We start from the raw sequence: 20,216 nt of genomic DNA on the forward strand, positions 1-20,216 counted from the left end.
TCTCCACTTCCCTCTCCCCATTGGTAACCACTAATTTGTTCTCTATATTTGTGAGTCTGCTTCTTTTTTGTTGTATTCACTAGTTTGTTGTATTTTTTAGATTCCACATATAAATGATGTCATAGTTTTTATCTTTCTGTGACTTATTTCACTTTATTTCTTGTTCTTTTAAGATAACAATTGCATAATAATTTTTAAACATTTCAGTACTTTAAATATTTTTTATTTATTGCTGCTCGGTTTTGAACTTACTGGAATATGAAGTTTTCATAAAACCTTCAGGGTATCTTAGTTATCCTTAAGGGAGCTGGCTTGATCAATAACACAAGAGTGAAAAGTAATTATTTGGGTAATTTCTGATTTGAAAATTTCTGATTTATTATTATTATTAATAATGATCTTGAAGATCAAAAAGCATAAAGTTCTAATTTAAATCTTCATAGTTATTCCCTCACTAGCTTAAAAATAATTTTGTTTCCATGTCTTAGTTTATGTTCTTATACAATGGGAAACATTTGCCTGGTGACCACATGAAAGATCATGAAATAAGTTATGTAAAATGAAAATCCTTGCTGTATTAAATAGAAAATAAGTACTTCATAAACCAGACAGAGAAAGACAAATATCATATGATATTGCTTATATGTGGAATCTAAAAAAAAAAAGATACAAATGAGCTTCTTTACAAAACAGAAATAGACCCACTGACATGGAAAACAAACTTATGGTTACCAAAGGGGAGAGGCAGGGGGTAGGGAGGGGATAAATTAGGAGTTTGGGATTATCAGTTACACACTATTATGTATAAAACAGAACCAACAAGGACCTACGGTATAGCACAGGGAACTATACTCAATATTTTTTAATAACCTATAAGGGAAAAGAATCTGAAAAAGAATAGATAAACATATACATATAACCGAATCACTGTGGTGTACACCTGAAACTAACACAACATTGTAAATCAACTATACTTCAATTAAAAAAAAGAAAAGAAAAACTATTAAAAAAAAGTGCTTCATATGAATTATTTCAGTTAATTCTCATATCAGGCCTACAAGGTAATTACTGTTATTATTCCCTTTTGATAGGTGAGACAACTGAGGTATAGATTATTTGAGTAATTCCCCCAAGGTCATTTAGAAAGTGGTGAGCTAGGATTTCCCTGGCAGTCAGATTCACTAGGTTGTACTCTGCCCTAATAAACAGTACTTCCTGGGATGCATTAGTCTCCCTGACTTCCGTCTCTGAGTAGAAGTCTGGGTGAAGATTAGAAAAGGAAGGACCTAGAGAGAGGTAACCATCTATGAATTATTTTGTTTGCTTTCCCTGTCCGAGTAGCTAGCATTTGATATTAATAGTTTCATATATTGTTTATGAAAGTGTAATCAAGAATTTTGCTTAGAGCAGTAGTTCTTAACCAGAGCACAATTCAAAAAAATTTAGACCATTTCTTTCCAAGATATATATGCTTCAATACTACCACTATCCAGTCTCCTGGGGTGAAATGGCTATTTTCACTAACCGCCTAGGTGATTCTCATGTTTAGAATCACCTTTGTTCAGAACCATTGGTTTAAAGGAAAAAGAAAACAAACCAAAAGCAAAAAAAAAAAAAAAGCATTTTTAGTTAGTCCAAAAGTTCTCTTCCCATTGACAATACTTTTTTTTTTAAGATTTTTTTTTTTAATGTGGACCATTTTTAAAGTCTTTATTGCACTCCTTACAATGTTGCTTCTGTTTTACGCCCTGGTTTTTTGGCCACAAGGCATGTGGGATCTTACTTCCCCAACCAGGAATTGAACCCACACCCCCTGCATTGGAAGGCGAAGTCTTTAACCACTGGACCGCCAGGGAAGTCCCTGCATTGACAATACTTTTAATAAAATTTTATTTTCAGTTTGATAATCTTCTAGTATAGTAAATTATTCAGATTTTCTTCCTAGCTCCTCTTGGAGAATGTTACATTAAAAGTGAAGATCAGGGCTTCCCTGGTGGCGCAGTGGTTGAGAGTCTGCCTGCCGATGCAGGGGACACGGGTTCGTGCCCCAGTCTGGGAAGATCCCACATGCCGCGGAGCGCCTGGGCCCGTGAGCCATGGCTGCTGAGCCTGCGCGTCCAGAGCCCGTGCTCCGCAACGGGAGAGGCCACAACAGTGAGAGGCCCGCGTACCGCAAAAAAAAAAAAAGGGAAGATCAGCCAACAGGGATCCAGTGACTCAGTGTGTGTCTCATTTTGAAACGGGCAGTATGTGTGTTAAAATAACCAGCAGCCCACAGAGATGGATTGGAGAGCTTTAGTTTTTAAACTCAGAAAAGAAAGTTTTGACAGATGTGCTATGAGCAAGTGTCAATAGTACAATGAAGTAATGAATTATGTTTAAATTATAAGTGTGTGTACCCATGAGGGCCTTTGAGAAATTTAGCCCAGAAATCAGAGAAACTGTTGGTATTATATGGCTTCATTGAGAAAGTCTTAATAGAATACTGACTTAAGAATAAGAACATTCAAGCCTTCTCTTAAACATATTTTTCTGCTGTTAAATATTCTCCCCCAAAGTCCTTACTAGGTTTTTGTTAATGTAATGTTTAGCCTGGCTTATTGAAGTACTTGTGACCATCTAGTACTTCTGCTGTATCCACTTGAAGTAGCAAATACAGAATTGCTGTAGTGAATCTGGAATTAAGTCAAGTGATTTAATTTTTATCGTCAGCCATTAGCCAATTGAAATCAGGAAAACAATGATAAAGAAGCAAACTCAGAATGCATTAATATGAAATAAACTCAGATTTCTCTCCCGTTGAGAACTAGATGCTCAGAAGAGCGATGCTTTTAGCTAGAGCTAGTCTGGAGGAGTCCAGTCTTACCAAAAATCCAGAGCAACATCGTGAGAAAAGAGCATTGTGGAAAGTGTTGTGCTTTAGCTCAAAGCCTCCGTTGCTTGCAGTTCCCAGTGAGACTCCTGCTCTCTTGAGTTTTTTTGTCAGCGGTGAATGTCAACATATAACATCCTTGGCATTTTTTCTTCCTTGAATGGAGAGAAAGAAAGAAGCTCTCTATGAAAGACCTGGATTAATAGAGTTGAGATTGGTGGATGAAAGTCCTAGATTTCAGGAAATCTTCACTATGGAAATCAGCCATGAGATACGCGTTTTTTCCTCTTGGTAACCAACTGTGTTGAATAAAAAGAGACAGAAGGAATGAAAGATTACTAAGGAAATGTTCTGCCATCGTTGGGAAGACTTCCATCTCCAAAATGTCTTATTTAGCAAAGCAGTTAACATTTTACTATGATTTTTGGTGAAAATGTTTAAAATGAAGGATCAAAAGAGGAAAGATAATTTATATCATTCCTTCCATCTTTATTTTTTTCTTATTTTCCAGGAAATTGTAGTGAAAATTATAACCAAAAAACTTGGAGAGAAATATCATAAGAAAAAGGGGATTGTTAAGGTAAGAACATGGAGTTATGATGGAATTTGGTGAAGGAGCTGGCATGTGGCTGAGTAAAGCCATTTTGATTCTCCTTAAAAATCAAGTCCTAGTAACAGAAGCAGTGTGTCTAAGGTTCTCGATGGTTCCATGAAAGGAAGGCTGACTTCCCAACGGTTGAGGAAATATTTCATTTCCAACCATAGTTTATACTTAACTTTGGTCGGCTTTCTTACTAGAGCAAATGGTATGTATGAAATCCCATTGGCACCTCTTAAAAAATTCAGTGAGCGCACCTTGCTAGTTAGTAAGGTACATTCCCTTTGTTAATGACGGGCAATGTAATAGTGCCCCAGAGTTCCAAGGAGGACTTCCTTGTGGTTTGCCTGAGAGACTTATCTTTTGATTGCTCTAGGATTTTAAAATTTAAAAAAAATCAATGCTCCAATCTTTTTCTTTCTTGTGCTTTCCCTGAGTATAGTTTCATGCTAGCACCCACCCTTGTGCATGCATAAGTTGCCCTCCTACTGTACTTGAAATGACACAGAATTATCCCTCTCATTGTATTTCTTAAAGTCTTATTCTAAGGTCACCAGCCTTTTCTTTCCAGATGAAAACCTTAACTAAGCTTTGAATTGAATTCTTTAAGAACCATAGCCTGAGGTCATATATGGCATCTAGAAAATAAGCTCCATTGATACAAGGAGTTACTCTTAAAACAAGTTACTCTTACCTTTTGGTTAGAATTTCATTGTTTACATTTATTTCTGTCCTTTGGACTTTGTGTTCACATGTCTCTTCTGTTATAAAAGTGTTGGTTTTACATGGCAGGAAGTAATTGACAATTACACCGCTGTGGTGAAGATGATTGATTCTGGAGACAAGCTGAAACTTGACCAGACTCATTTAGAAACAGTAATTCCAGCACCAGGTAAATCTTTCTGCAGACCATTTAATATACCATCGAAATAAGTGATTCCATTCTTTAAAACCTTAGTTTTTGACGTTACTAGATAGTTCTGGGTACGAGTTTCCTTTTTAGAAACATATAACTGCCAATATAACTGATCCCAGTTTGACTTGGGGAGGTGGTAGTTTACCAGTCCTCTGAGAAAGCTATTTTGTGGCATAAATAAATTTTCCCTTTCTAGAATCTTTGTTTTCTCTCCAGAAGCAAATCACAGACATATCTGGATAAAATCAATCATATTAGGATTATTATTAATATATTTGTTTAGCTATTTGAGATGGTAAAGTAAAAGTCAGTATTATTTTGCATTTTCTTTTCCTTAATTGTCTTACGCATATCTAGTATAAATGCTTCTGTAGTTAGGTTGTTTGCCTCTGACCCAGACTCTTCATGGTGGTATCATTGCTGGCACAGTGATAATGTTAGTCTCTAAAACTTCTGTTTATCGGATCCTATATTCTTTCTCCATAAAATAAAATTCATTTTATGGATTAGAAATTGTGGACTTTTTTTTCAGCTTCAGTAAGATGTAATTAACATAAACTGCATCTGTATAAAGTATACAATTTGATGTTTTCAACACATGCGTACTCCCGTGAAAACCACCCTTACAATCAACTTAGCAAATGTGTCCATCACCCCGCAGAGTTTCCTCCGTTTCCTTTATAGTCCTTCGCTCCCTGCTGTCTCCCCCGTCCCCCACGCAACCACCAGTCTGCCTTCTGTGACTATAGATTAGCTCATAGTTTTCTACAATTTTATATAAATAAAATCATACCACGTGTCCTGTGTTTCCGTCTGGCTTCTTTCACTAAGTACATCATTGTGGATTCATTCACGTTGTTGTGGGCATCTATACTTTATTCCTTTTTATTGCCAACTATTTCATTATGTGGATGTGCCAGTTTCTTTATCCAGTCACCTACTGATGGACATTGGGGTTGTTTACGGCTCTTGGCCATTACAAACAAACCTGCTATATGAGCATTCACATACAGATCTTTGTATGGATATATGATTTGTGTTGAGAAAATTCTTAGAGATAGAATGGCTCAACCAAACAGCAGGCACATATTTACGCTTTTATGAAACTAGCAACCATCTTATGATCTTAAAAAGAGAGAAATTAAAAGTAAGCTGAATTTTTTCTGATTACTTCTGGGCTCTGGGCATCTCCTCCAAGAACCTTATACTCCTTGGTATAAAATTAAAACATTCCTTGACAAATAAGTAGAAAAAATGAGGAGTCTTGTGATGTTACAGTTATCAAAGTATCTACAGACTGTACTGTAGCATCATACAGATATTAAATGGTTAAGAACATCTAAGAGAAGAGTTTTGTTTTCTACTATGTTGATTCAGTGTAATTGCATTTGGCTGTACGAAAGTAGAAGAAAGTGGCCATTTTCTTTGTATTAAGTGTTAACCCTTTTCTGTTACAGGAAAAAGAATTCTCGTTTTAAATGGAGGCTACAGAGGAAATGAAGGTACCCTAGAATCCATCAATGAGAAGACTTTTTCAGCTACTATAGTCATTGAAACCGTAAGTATAGTTTACACAAAGACGGAAATTTCAAAATGCTTTTAAAATGTGCTATGGTTTTTTTTCATCAGATTCGTGTTTTAAGTTTGGGCTTTCTGTTTGCCTTCTCTCCTATTTGGAAATCTATAAGCTTATTTTCTCTAATGACTGACATTACTAAAGCATTTTATTTTCTGATTACAAAAGAAATTCCTTATGTGTCTTAATCTGTTCAGGCTGCTATAACAAAATACCATAGACTGGGGTGGCTTTAGAAACAACAGAAATCTATTTCTCACGTTTGTGGAGGCTGGAAGTCCAAGATCAAGGCACAGGCAGATTCGATGTCTGCTGAAGGCCTGTTTCCTGGTTAATGTGTTCTCACATGGTGGGAGGGGAAAGGGAGCTCTCTGGGATCCCTTTTTAAGGGCACTAATGCATTCTCAGGGGCTCTGCCCTCATGACCTAATCACTTCCCAAAGACCCCACTTCCTAATACCATCACATTTTGAATGTATTGAATGAATTTCGACAGGGACACAAACATTCAGTCTCTAGCAGCACTCTTGGATAAAAGCTGAAAAATACAATTTAATATAAATAATTTTTAAAATTGCCCGTAAACCTCCAGGCAAATGATAACCTCCATTAATATTTTGGTCTGTTTTTTTTCAGTCTTTCTATTTTATAACATTGTATATATTACACATAGTTTTATATCCCAGTTTTTTTCCCCCACATCTAACATAAAACTCAATCTGCCGTAGTGTGATTAGTGGAGAATATATAGTCAGAGCTAGTGGGGGAAAAGCCACAGAGATCAATAATACTTTTTAATGTCCTTCTTTCTTTCATAAAGGATTTAAGGTAGAAGAGATCAATAAATAGATTTTAAGAAATCTGACATTTAAGTAAAATTGTTCGTTGACTTAGAACTGACGGTCCACTGACAGGTCTGCGCATGAGTCTGAGTGAGACCTGAGCTGTCTTCAGAAAGAAGGGTCTGAAACATGTTTTTTCCTAACTGCCTAATTCTTTTTAGATCCCTGCGCTACCGCACCGTGTATCTTTATCTCTAAACGAGAAGCTTTTTCATCTCCACTACAGGAAGTTTTAGTGTTTGGGGGAATAATCAACTTCCTGAAGAGTTTGATGAAAGTTTTGGGCTCTCTGCAAGAAACTGCACATAAACTGCCAAATTTTATATGTTCCCTTTAAGGAGTTCTCAGGTCCCCTGAGCCCAGCTATGAACTGGTTTGAGAACATGTGTCTCAGGAAAGCTTTCTAGAAAAACCATTTAGGTTCTTATTTGAAAAAAATCACATTTCAGTAAATTAAGCATTTTTTCCCTGTCCTTGAAAATACTAACCTAATCACCAACGAACATAAACTCTAAGGGGAAAAAAAAGGAACAGGGAATGTCACCTGTCAGTAGGGAATTTATTAATCTGACTACATGAACAGATTGAAGTTCTTTTTTAAATCAGTTTTTTTTTTTCTGATTCAATCAGCATAAGATCGTGGAAACTCTCGTATTTCCTTGGCAGGTTGAATTTCCTCTACTTTCTAGTTTCCTAATACTATCCAACTTACATCCCGCTTCACGTTTTCATCTAAGGGAAACAGAACGACTCAGTACTGTTGAGGATATTCTAGGTTCCGTCCACAGCTTTGGTTTCCAGTCTGTATGATTTTCGAGAGCTGCTTTCTTCCCGGCCTTGCTGTGAACCCACAGCTCCATCTTCCCCTCTAATGCTTTCATCGCTCTCAGAGCCGGACGGAGATAGAACCTCGGAGGTGATCCGCAGGGAAAGCCTTTCTGGTTGATTGCAAAGCAACGTGTACTCTTGGGGGAGGAAACCCACATGCAAATTTTTTGTTTTTTTCTTCTTCTTTTGCAGCCTGCCTCCATTAAAAATATCTGTGCTGGTTTGTGCATGTCGGTCAGCTTGTCTCTACGTCCGCATGTTTTCTCCAAGTCAATGCCCTGAAAAACATGAACTTTTCGAGTGGTTTCTCCTATTTTTATTATTTCTGGCATCTTAAATTTTAGTATCAGTATCATAAGATTTGGAACTTACACATTTATTAAGCAGATTTTTTAAATAGCTCACAAATTGTTCAAAACCAGCCCCAACTTTTTAGATACTTGCCTAGTTAACCCAAGTCTGGCCCCCTTCTTTATCCCTTGCTTGGCCTTCTTATCACAGAAGTGTAATTGACCTTCGACCTTTAAACCTGATGATGTCAAACTGGGTCATGCTTTATCTGGGAATTTATTTCCTTTATATGTAATCATTATAGTACATTAAAAGAAAGACATTTTAAAAGCATTTTTTAAAGGAAGGTAAAAAATGTTAAAATCTCAGCCCAGGGTTAGAGTCATCATCATCATTTTATATTTTGCAGTGGAGAGGACCAACTTTTAAATTTTAACTGAAAGATTTAATAATAAGAGTTAAGAATTATTGAGCTTGGGCTTCCCTGGTGGCGCAGTGGTTGAGGGTCCGCCTGCAGATGCAGGGGACACGGGTTCGTGCCCCGGTCCAGGAGGATCCCACATGCCACGGAGCGGCTGGGCCCGTGAGCCATGGCCGCTGAGCCTGTGCATCCGGAGCCTGTGCTCCGCAACGGGAGAGACCACAACAGGGAGAGGCCCGCGTACCGCAAAAAAAAAAAAAAAAAAAAAAAAAAATTATTGAGCTCATATGCATATTATGTTCCAGATGTTATTCTGAGCACTTTATATGTGCTAGCTCATTTATATTTCTCAACAAGCCAGTAATGTAGGGTACTGTTACTGTTCCCCACTAGGGGATAATGGGGCACTGAGGGGTTGTGTCACCTGCTGAGGGTGGGGTTTGAACTTGGGCAGTCTGGGTCCAGAGCCCATATTCTTAGCCTCTGTGTTCCCAGGCTGTATCAGCTTTTATGACAGGTATCATCTTTCATTAATCCAGTTTTCTTTCCCCTTTCCCTTTTTGTTGGATATGAAGGGAACAAGAAAATATATTTCAGGTTGGTCTCATTTTCTGTAATAAGACCAGCCTGTCACAGCTAACCTAGACAAATATCTTTGAGTATGAGGATTTGTATTGCTTAAAATAATATTTGCGGACTTCCCTGGTGGCGCAGCGGTTGAGAATCCGCCTGCCGATGCAGGGGACGCGGGTTCGTGCCCCGGTCCGGGAGGATCCCACATGCCGCAGAGCGGCTAGGCCCGTGAGCCATGGCCGCTGAGCCTGCGCGTCCGGAGCCTGTGCTCTGCAACGGGAGAGGCCACAACAGTGAGAGGCCCATGTATCGCAAAAAAAGAAAAAAAAAAAAAAAAATTTGTTATTTAAAAAAAAAAAACCAACTGATAATGGCACAAACATGATAGACATTAACTTCTCATTTTGAAGTGCAGAACAGGTCTTCTGAATCAGGGAATGGCTCTTTTCTTAGGGGTGATTTGTGAGCCCAGGGTCCTTCTAACTGGTGGCTCTACCACCTTCAACCGGGGTTTTGACAGCTGCCGTGTCCGTGTGCTTCAGGCAGGCCGCGGGGAGCGTGACGGGTTGCCTGTGGGGGGGAGCATGGCCTGGGCCTGGAAGTGGCCCGCGTCACTTCTGTTCCCTTCCTTGGGCCAGAGCTCCATCTCATGGCATACCTGACCACAGGAGGAGCCAGGAAATGTGACTTGCTCCAGGAAGCAGAGGAGATACTGACCAGCTAGCCAGTCTCTGCCACAGGGTCTAGAGGTAACACATGCCACATAGCACTGAAGAAACTACGGCCAGTTCTTGATGAGGTTGCCGTAGAATGCTTTAGAATACTTGTAAAATTCACAGATGTGTACAGCTGTTAGGTACCTTAGTGGTATCTTAGGGATGTGAAAAAGGCAAATTTGGATCCAGAAGTGTGTGTCCTTTTCTTGTCTTATAAGTACATGTGTGTTCTTAACCTCTTCTTCAATTATTTTAATTTGTAGGGCCCTTTAAAAGGACGCAGAGTTGAAGGAATTCAATACGAAGACATTTCTAAACTTGCCTGAGTTTGATAACTTGTTAACAGCACATTAAAATCTTAAAGCATCAAATTGGTGTTCACAAAGGCATTACAAGACTCTACTGTGTTAGGGTGTTTCTTTTGTATAAAACAAATGGATTTATTTAAATATTACTGTATAGTTGTTTAGCTAAACTTACAGAAAAATCTAGTTATGTCTCATGAAGTATCAAAATTGTGTAATTTTGTCTTTGTTATTTTTATTTCCTTTGTAATATTTCCTTGATGATTTTTTATCTTCATTAAAAGAACATTATTGTAAAGTGTTTTATATAGGACAATTTAGAATCATATAGTTAGAGGAAATCCTTCATATATTCTAAATTTCTATTTTCATCAGTAAAGTAGTAAAGTTGAACTGTAAATATAATTACATTTTAAAGAGTCAAACTATAAATAGAATAGCAGCTTTATTGAGATATAATTCACACACACCATACAATTTCACCCATTTAAAGTGGACATTTCAGTGGTATTTAGAATATTTACAAAGTTGTGCAAGCACCACCACTATCTAATTGGAAACATTTTCATCACCCCCGAAAGTAACCCTGTATCCATAGTCACTCCTAACCTCCCCTCTGTCCCCAGCCCCTGGCAACTACTAATCTACTTTCCGTCTCTGTGTATTTGCCTGTTTTGGACATTTCATATAAATGGAATCATACGATATGCGATCTTTTATGACCAGCTTCTTTCACACAGCATAATGTTTTCAAGGGTTATCCACGTTGTAGCACGGATCACTATCTCATTCCTTTTCATTGAACAATTATCCATCATATGGGTATACCGCATTTTTAAAAAACTATTCATCAGTTGCTGGATTTGGGTTGTTTCCGCTTTGAGGCAATTATGAATAATGCTGCTGTGAACATTCGTGTACAAGATTTTGTGTGAACGTACGTTTTCAGATCCTAGGATTGGAGTCAGTCATACTGTAACTCACTCATGTTATACCATGTTTAACATTTGAAGAGCTGCCAGGCCGTGTTCCAAAGTGGCTACACCATTTTACAATCCCACCAGCAATGGTGAGCTGTCCATTTTTAAATAAGTAGGGCAGCGTATTATGAAGGGATACAAAAGACAGGAAACCCACCTCACAGTTGCTTATGGGAAAAAAAAAAGGAAGTTTATAGTTCATATAACTGCGAAGGAGCAGACCCTCGATTCAAGTGAGATTCAGGGTGCAAGCAGTCCAGATTCAGGGCTGGGCCCCTGTCATCTCTGGCTTCTGTGTTGGGTTCATTCAAGGTACTTTTCAAAACAGCAAGATGACTGCCAGCATCTCCAGCCTCCAGGTTTACATCTTACCCTTCTGTCACAGTTCCAGCAAAAAACCTGGGATTGAGTCTTATGGATCCACACCGGGACAGATCATTCCAAGTAAAAGGACTGGAATACTACCGACTGGCCAGACTTGTATTGTATTCCAACCCATGGGCCATCCCTCTGGAACCCCACCCTTAGGGGAGGGGTGATAAATCTATTATCAGAAGGTGGGAGAGTATTTGCTGGTGAACAGAGACAGAGGAGGCAGCGAAAGAAATAGTAATAGGGTGATGTCAGTAGCTTTACAGAAAATGCTATGGGATGAATTAAAGCGTTTCCGAAATAGCTGGACAGCATCGTACTGGGGAAAGGAGCTGGATTTTGGAGTTGGGCAGACTTTAGGTTGAATTTTGGCTGTTCTATTCACTAGCTAAGTCATCTCAGGAAAGTTAATGTTCTCGAATTTCAATGCTTTTAATGTATAAATTGTCAAAAATAGTGTGTCCCGGCAGGGTTGTTGTGAGAACTACAGAAAATGCATATGGAGTGTCAGACGTAAAGCCCGGCACTTAGTAGGTGTTTGATAAACGAAGTGAGCATAGTGTCAGTAAATGGGGGCGAGCGTTTGTGACCTGAGGAATTTCCATAAGGGGAATGGTTCTCCCTGATTATAGTGGATAAATAAAACATGACAAATTTCATAGGCCTCCCCCAAATCTGTAAGTTTGGAATCAACTCAGTGGTTTTCTTCTTAGAAAACCATGTTTCATCCCTACCACCCACATTTAATTCTTTTCTCCAGCATCTTCCTGAAATTGTCACAGGATAAAATAAAGTAGCATTATTGAAGGTCAACTTAATTGAAAAAAGTCTGAAGCACAAAAATATGATGCTAGACTGTAGAACCTTTTTTCCTGTAAGTTTTTAGAGGCCAATATGGTTATGTTAAGCAGAGGGACTGCAGACACCTAAAATCAAGTCTTATGTAGACTTTTTTCTCTATTTTCTTTTCTTTCTTTATTATTATTTTTTTGGCCGAGCCACATGGCTTGCAGGATCTTAGTTCCCCATCCAGGGATTGAACCTGGGTCCCCTGCAGTAGAAGCGCAGAGTCCTAACCACTGGACCGCCAGGGAATTCCCTGACTATTTTTTTCTTTTTAAAGCATCGTAAGCTATTCTTTTTAAAAAAAAAAAAAAATAGACTTTATTTTTTAGAGCAATTTTAAGTTCACAGCAAAATTAAGCAGAACGTGTAGAGATTTCCCACGTGCCCCCTGCCCCCCGAGCCACAGCCTCCCTACCATCAGCACCCCCACCAGATGGTGCATCTGTTATAACTGATGACCCTGCATGGACACGTCATCCTCACCAAGCATCCGTAGCTGACGTCAAGAGTTCACTCTTGGGATTGTACATTCTATGGGCTTGGACTAATTTCTAATGAAATACATTCACCATTATGGTATCATGCAAAATAGGTTCCTCAGTCTGAACATCCACCTGCTCATCCCCCCTCCCCTGCCTGCCTCCATCAACCAGTGATCTTTTTACTGTCTACATAGTTTTGCCTTCCCCAGAATGTCTGGTAGTTGGACTCATACAGTATGTAGCCTTTTCAGACTGGCTTCTTTTACTGGGTAATATGCATTTGTTTCCTCCACGCGTCTTCTCGTGGCTTGATGGCTCTTTTTTTTTTAAGTGCTGAGTAATACCACCTTATCTGTATATACCACAGAGTATTTATCCATTCACCTACTGAGGGACATCTTCGTTGCTTCCAAGTTTTGTCAACTATGAATGAAGCTGCTATAAACCTACGTGTGTAGATTTTTGTGCAGGCATAAGTTTTCAACTCATTTGGGGAAATACCAAGGAGCGTGGTTCCTGGATTGAATGGTAAGATTGACTTCCGAAGTGGCTGTTCTGTTCTGTAGTCCTGCAAGCAATGAATGAGAGTTCCTGTTGCTCCACCTCCTTGCCAGCATTTAGTGTTGTCTTGATTTTGGCATTCTAATAGGTGTGTAGTAGTATCTCATTGTCTTAATTTGCAATCCCTAATGACATATGATGATGAGCATCTTTCCATATGTTTATTTGCCATCTGTATATCGTGTCTATTCAAGTCTTTTGCCATTTTTAAATTGGGTCATTCACTTCCTTACTGTTGAGTTTTAAGAGTTCTTTGTATATTTTGGATGATCGTCTTAGATAATATCTTTTGTAAATATTTTCTCTCTGTCTGTGGCTTCTGTTTTTGGAAAGCTGTTCTTTTTCACCAGCTTGCTTGAGGTCATATCAAATTATTGGCATTGATATCTTAGGAAACCAAATTCCTTGAGTTTTCTTCATTAGGAATGCCGTCAGATCCCATTGCCTTATTTGCTCTTTTTACCCTTGTGTACTTCTAACTCCCTATCAGTTTTTGCTGACACGTTTGAGTGAATTTATTCAACAAACATTTACTAAAGCGCCTCCCCTAAGTAAATGATCGCAGGAGGTGCTGGAGATAAAAGGGTGAGAAGCAGGTGTAGGCCCAAGATGGGTGTCGTGTAGGATTGACAATGTTTAGTGAATTGATATTCAAATGAAATGATTGGCCGATAAAGAGAAATTAGCTAATTTGGAGTAGCTACTTAAAAACCCGCCCTGGGACTTCCCTGGCTGTCCAGTGGTTAAGTCTCTGCGCTCCCAATGCAGGGGGCCTGGGTTCCATCCCTGGTCAGGGAATTAGATCCCACATGCCGCAACTAAGACCTGGTGCAGCCAAAAAAAAAAAACCCGCCCTGACTTTGACATACCGCAGTGAGAGACCGTTACGGTTACCCGTAACGTAAGTAGGAACTGTACATACCTCAGTTCCTACTCTGGTGAAATGGGATCACAGGATTAGAATATGGCTCAGCCTTCGTTGTAAGGTCGTCATTAGGTAGACTGAAGTGACCCCAGAAACGTTAACTGGGTAATTGAATCACTATACCATTAAAAGGAAGCGTCCTTGATTTTTCTTTCTCTCACATGGATATTTCAGAAAAAGTCATCCATGTAGACTTTGCCAGTGTGAAAAAGTGTTTTGTTTTGTTTCGTTTGTTTGTTTGGTTTTTTGGCCATGCCTCATGCTTGCCGCTTGCGGGATCTTACTTTCCTGACCAGGGTTTGAACCCGGACCACGGCTGCTGAGCCCTAACCACTGGACTGCCAGGGAATTCCCTGAAAAAGTGTTAAGAAAGGAATAAGACTACTAAATTATTACAGCATATAAGCATTTTTATGTATCTAGGCATCCAGGTAATTTCTACTTTCATCTTACTGGGTCTTTGGAGTCACTTACAGCTCTTTCGATTGGGATAAGTCTGAAGAGAAGATGTTCCTCCTTATGGTATTAAGTGATCCTTTAAAGCAAGTAGAATGACTTGCATAAGACCTCATACCATTAGGTACTAAAATAACTACTGATTCATAGTTCATTTTTACTACACATAGAGACACTCTCTAATTCCCTTTTTTTTTTTTACTTATTTCTTTGGATTGCCAATTTTCCAACTCTAAGAAGCCTTGTTTAATTTTCAGATATTTAAAAACACAAACAAACAAACTTATGACAGAAGTATGACCTGAACGCAGTCTTGTTTCTCAAACAAAGGCTCTTATTTTCCTGACAGTTCTGACAATAAGACATACATATCTAATTGGTTTAATGGGAACTGTTTAGATTGATACTTACAGAAAGCTTTGAAGATAGGCTACTTTTGTCCTAAAGAGGAATATATTTGACAAATACCAGCCCTGTAATACCCCAGCTTTATACAAAATTAAATATTGATCAATTACCAGTGGGTTTCAAGGTGTTCAACGAATAAGCATAGATAATTGTCAACTTGTTTTTCTTCATCACTGAGAGCATAATACTTTCAGAACTAACCAAGAGGCAGACAGTGGAATAGTTCCTTCTTTTTCAATGATTCCCATTAATTTGGTTTCTTCATTTGAAATTCAAAATTGATTATTCACTTATAATTCAAAATTAATTATATAGAGAAGGCAATTTTCTGGTCTCAAGAGGGACACATGTGAACAGTATTAATCAGGTTATTTTTTACAGGAAATGAATTTTAAAACACCAGCTATTAATAAAAGTTTTGATAATTTGAATAACATGGGTTTGATTTTAAATCTAGTTTCTTTTGCTAGGACTATGTTGCTCAGTACTCTGCGTGTAAATTTACACCCCAAGATTTTCATCATTATTTTTAAAACTACTGAGCACGTTAAAAAAAAAAAAAAAAAAAAAACTACTGAGCACATGTAAAATACTAGGAATAGATCTAACCTTATATAGCTAAAGGTAGCTGTTTTAAGGTCAAAATTTTTTACAAAGTAACCAGTATAAGAACCCACTTTTGAAGTTTGTGTTGAATATTAGCATTTTAAGATTAGTATTTTTGAAATAGGGATAGAAAAGATGTAATAGATTTTTTTAAAAATCATAGGTGCCATAGGTGACCAATTTTTATAGAGGAATGAAACTAAAAGGCAATGCTATTTACCTCTTCAGCACTGAGGTTATCTTGGAAATTATAGAAATAATCACGTTTAATATTTTGCAATTATGTCAAAAGATGATCACTTGCTTTCACAAATATTGGTTGGGTATGTCCAAAAAGAGGTAGTTTTGTCTACTTTATAAAATGAAAAATGGTTTCAACCAAATTATGGAGAGAAAGCTTCATAAAAATGTACCTTAAAAATTTTTTTTAAGTGCAATTTCATCACTTTGGCCTTTGAACATATATCCATTTTCAGAATAGATTTAAAGGAAAGTTATAAACAAAGGAAAGCACAGAATGATAATGGATCAGACTTGCACCAGCCTCCATAATCATGTAAGGCAATTCCTTATAATAGATCTCTTCTTTTATATATATACCATTGACCCCTGAACAACATGGGTTTGAACTGCATGGGACCACTTGTATGTGGATTTTTTTAATTTTTTTTTATTTTTTTTTTTGCGGTACGCGGGCCTCTCACTGTTGTGGCCTCTCCCGTTGCGGAACACAGGCTCCAGACGCGCAGGCTCAGCGGCCATGGCTCACGGGCCTAGCCGCTACGCGGTATGTGGGATCTTCCCAGACCGGGGCACGAACCCGTGTACCCTGCATCAGCAGGCAGACTCTCAACCACTGCGCCACAAGGGAAACCCCTGTATGTGGGTTTTTAAAAAACAAATATAGCACCTGTTGTTTCATTTTACAGATCTTTAAAATTAACTAAGTATGGGGAAAAGTTTGTGTTTAATTAGAGATCACAGTATGTGGAATCAAAAAACTAGGGTTTGAGGACTTCCCTGGTGGTTCAGTGGTTAAGAATCCACATGACAATGCAGGGGACACGGGTCCGAGCCCTGGTCCGGGAAGATCCCACATGCCACGGAGCAACTAAGCCCATGCACCACAATTACTGAGCCTGCACTCTAGGACCTATGAGCCACAACTACTGAGCCCACGTGCCACAACTGCTGAAGCCCATGCGCCTAGAGCCTGTGCTCTGCAACAAGAGAAGCCACCATAATGAGAAGTCCACGCACCACAACAAAGAGTAGTCCCTGCTTGCCGCAACTAGAGAAAGCCCATGCACAGCAACAAAGACCCAACACTGCCAAAAATAAATAATATAAATAAAAAATAAATTTATAAAAAAACAAAAAACTAGGGTTTGAGTCCTGATCTGTTCTATACTGTTTGTTTCCTGCCCTTGGGTGAGTCATCTATCAATTCCTTTGTCTTTGAGACAGAGATAAAAGTTTGTTGGTTTTCAACTGTGGGATTTTGGCAGCCCTAAGCCCCACGTTGTTCAAGGGCCAACTGTATATGTGCGTATGTTTATATATGTGTGTATATATGACATGGCTATCCTACTCGTTCTCTTTCTCAGGAGAATCCTGACTAATACAGGCTTCTTGGACTAAAAAGGGTCTCTGAGGCCAACACTAAGGAAGGAATTTTGGCAAAGCATCATGGGCATCTTAGGTACCTTGGCAAGGTTATCCCTACAGAGGGTGACAGGGCTTTGTATTCATATATATATAACTACAAAACAATTAAGATAGGTGACTTCCCCTGTTCTTACTCCAACTTCACCAAATAACCTCATAACTGAATTTCCCATGTAACTGACAACCTAATAATGTATTCAGTTGCAAGGTTGAGGACCTGACACTAAAAACAGTGAAGTCCTTACAGTAAATGCCAAACCCAGGACTCCGTCTGGACGGCAGCTTGACTCACCAATGCAGCCCTCCTCTGCACGACCTCGATTAACACACCTTCCCATCTGAAAACGCCAACAACATCCTAAAACTTCTTTGCAAAGTATTTATCTTCTTCAGGTGTGTTAACAGGTTTTATAAACCACCATGATATCTGGTTAGTTTTTAATTATTCAAACTCAAGAATGACTACAAAGGTGGCAGGGAAAAAATGTATATTTATACATAGAATTTCCCCAACTATAAACTTTTCAAGGCCATTTGAGAAAGCTGTAGAGCTGAGGCACAAAGTAGTCCTTGTAATGTCCGTCGATGAAGCCTTTCCCACTGTTGTGCACAAACCAGCAAGGAACGTTGGTCCCAAACACTCTGTCTGTCCGGTAGTCCTTCTGCAGGCCTCTGCAAGGAGAACAGTGGGCGTGGTTAGGACACAGACCAGGGCGTGGCCAGCCTGTGTATCTAGAAAGAAGACACACTCTCCCTCTCTGTTTTCTGCCCCCTTCTAGCACCGTATCTGCTAACACCCCTGTGCCCCATCCCCGTTCCCCAAGTCTTCCCCAAGTCATACAAAGCACCAGAGTCAGGGGCTTGGTTTAGAAAGACAGACAATAAGCAGTGTGTCCTTAGAAATTCAAATAACCTGTCTAGAGATTGACCAATATGGACTTTTCCAGGAAGGTAAAGAGTGCAAATTAACTTTCCTTTTTTATTTTTTCCCTGCTGCCTTGGAGGGGAGGCCCATGTAGTCAGAGGCAGTCCTCTTTCTGGACATGGGGAAAGGGACAAGGGGGCAGTGGGAACTGGCTGGGGGCTATGTCCTCAAGGTTGCCTAGGGCTGGTATAGTCTCCAAATTAGCCCAGAGCAAGGAAGAAGCTGCCAGATTTAGCAAATAACAATGCAGGATGCCAGTTAAATTAGAATTTCAGATAAACACCACTCATGTTTCAGCAGAAGTATGTCCGAAGTATCTGAAATTCACAATTTCCTGGGTGTCTTGTGTTTATCTGGTGAGGCTGGAAGAGGATCCAACCATCGTGCTCTGGGGAGCTGAGGCTACTGCAGGGAGGCTGTGGGGCGGAAATAACGTTCAAATGGAAAGAAGGTGGAAACGAAGCTCCAGCTCACAGGTTCCCTGCAGGATGAATCTGAGGTGCCTCTCAGCTTGACTGCAGGGGTGACTGTTCTACTTAGGAGCGACGCCGGCTGTTCCTGAGACATTCATGGTTTTCGTTTTAAGGGTAAAGAAGTTATACGGTATATTGCCATTAATGAGCTTTAAGACATACATCTTTGCGCGTGGCCCACGGGTCGAGTTAGTTTCCGCTGTGCGTCACGAGGTGCTGGCAGTAGAAGAAAATGGGGCCTAGCCTTTACCTTTGGTCATTAGCATAGAGTAGATGTGTTTACCAATCTCAGATAACTTGTTATTACTGTGATCAACTGTGCTCAGCGTTGCTTCTATGAAACACGCTTACTGACGCCCAGTGGTAACTCACTGATCTCTGGTAAACCCATGCTAGTTGAGTAGTGTGCTAAGAGCCCATTGTTGCAGTTCACAAATCTATTTCTGTGGTAACTTTATTTTACTGTTGTAATTTTATGGCTTAATGATTGTTGTAATTTTATGGCTTAATTGTTGTAATTTTATGGTTTAATGAAGTACATGGAGGCCAATGACATTCGTGTGCCAAAAGAGTCATTTCTCATCGAGCAAAGTTGGCTGCTTTGTAAAAACTCTAAAAAGGCCCCGAATTCTTTAATATGATACCAGATTAGGCCTGGGTGAGACAGCTGTAAAAGACTGGGAAAAATGAAAAAGACGTATAAAAAGTTTAAACTCAGGATGCTTTACAGGTATCTGTGTTCTCACTTCAAAATGAAGCATATGGATACGGTTTGTGTAAGAAAAGCTACACCAAGATGTATTCAGTAGATTCAACACAAACATGCATTCAGTGGATAAGTACTCAAAAAGAAAGCTCTAGGCGTAAGTAAAAATCTACACGTTCTTTCGCTAGCACTAAGGCGAGTAGGTGTTTTTATGATTTCTTCCTTTGATCTGCTTTTTCAGTTATCCAGCTTGTGGCCATATGGCTTCTAATGTACGAAGGTGAGAAGAGTAGATTAATTAATCTTGGCATTTGATGGTACGTACTTATGTACCTGGTCATTTTTTGCATTTCGGATGGACTCGGTGCAGTGTCCTTATGCCAATGCCATGTATGTGTTTCTTCCTGGTGAATTGTTTAGTGTGACACAGGTAAAGCTCGCAATGGCTTTTCTTGTTCTTCTATTTGGCCGTGAGTCCAATCCTAACAGGAGCCCTTTTTGTCCCCGTAGTATATGCATCCGAGACGTACCTGGTGACAATCAGCTTTTGTCCCTTCACGTCCATGTTTGCCTCTGGCTTCTCAGGGTCCTTTCCTGGTCGCTCATTGAAGATATGTATCTTTGGCTCATACATGAACTGGCCTATGAAACAAAGTCCAGACGTTTATTTACATGTAACTCAAGGGAAGACAAAAGCACAGGCTGGTCATGTGATCCAAGCTGCATTTTGGTTCCCCCATCTAGACTTTCTGGGGTAGACAGATGTACTGAGAGGAAAAGGATGCAGATGGGGGTGGGTTCTTCCTGAGGGCAAATCCATGCTGCTCACTCGTATGTCATTTGACATATGAGTCTGATCAACTGGACCCC

The 20,216-nt window shown here is 39.3% G+C and overlaps 2 protein-coding genes and 1 non-coding gene across 4 annotated transcripts in view; 1 reads left to right on the forward strand and 2 right to left on the reverse strand.

Moving 5' to 3' along the window:
- The window catches only part of KIN (Kin17 DNA and RNA binding protein), a 41,112-nt gene extending 27,079 nt beyond the window's left edge, over window positions 1-14,033 (forward strand). The window contains exons 10-13 of one of the 2 annotated variants that reach the window (XM_030836912.2): window positions 3,384-3,452; window positions 4,263-4,362; window positions 5,844-5,944; window positions 9,897-14,033. In XM_030836912.2, coding sequence (XP_030692772.1) covers window positions 3,384-3,452; window positions 4,263-4,362; window positions 5,844-5,944; window positions 9,897-9,959 — 333 coding nt within the window. In that variant the 3' untranslated portion in view covers window positions 9,960-14,033. Of the gene's footprint in view, window positions 1-3,383; window positions 3,453-4,262; window positions 4,363-5,843; window positions 5,945-7,824; window positions 8,608-9,896 lie in introns of those variants that run through there. The other variant, XM_060293329.1, reaches the window with a different exon arrangement.
- TRNAR-UCU (transfer RNA arginine (anticodon UCU)) lies at window positions 12,312-12,384 on the reverse strand. The gene has a single exon. It is a non-coding gene; the product is annotated as a tRNA-Arg (tRNA).
- A 3,723-nt stretch (window positions 14,034-17,756) lies between the features above and the next one.
- The window catches only part of ITIH2 (inter-alpha-trypsin inhibitor heavy chain 2), a 37,264-nt gene continuing 34,804 nt past the window's right edge, over window positions 17,757-20,216 (reverse strand). Inside the window, exons 20-21 of the mRNA XM_060293327.1 lie at window positions 19,877-19,988; window positions 17,757-17,914 (exon numbers count right to left, since the gene is read on the reverse strand). Of these exons, the coding sequence (XP_060149310.1) occupies window positions 17,767-17,914; window positions 19,877-19,988 (260 nt within the window). The 3' untranslated portion in view covers window positions 17,757-17,766. The remainder of the gene's footprint in view (window positions 17,915-19,876; window positions 19,989-20,216) is intronic.

The sequence above is a fragment of the Globicephala melas genome, chromosome 2 (genome assembly GCF_963455315.2).
Source record: "Globicephala melas chromosome 2, mGloMel1.2, whole genome shotgun sequence".
Lineage (NCBI taxonomy): Eukaryota > Metazoa > Chordata > Mammalia > Artiodactyla > Delphinidae > Globicephala > Globicephala melas.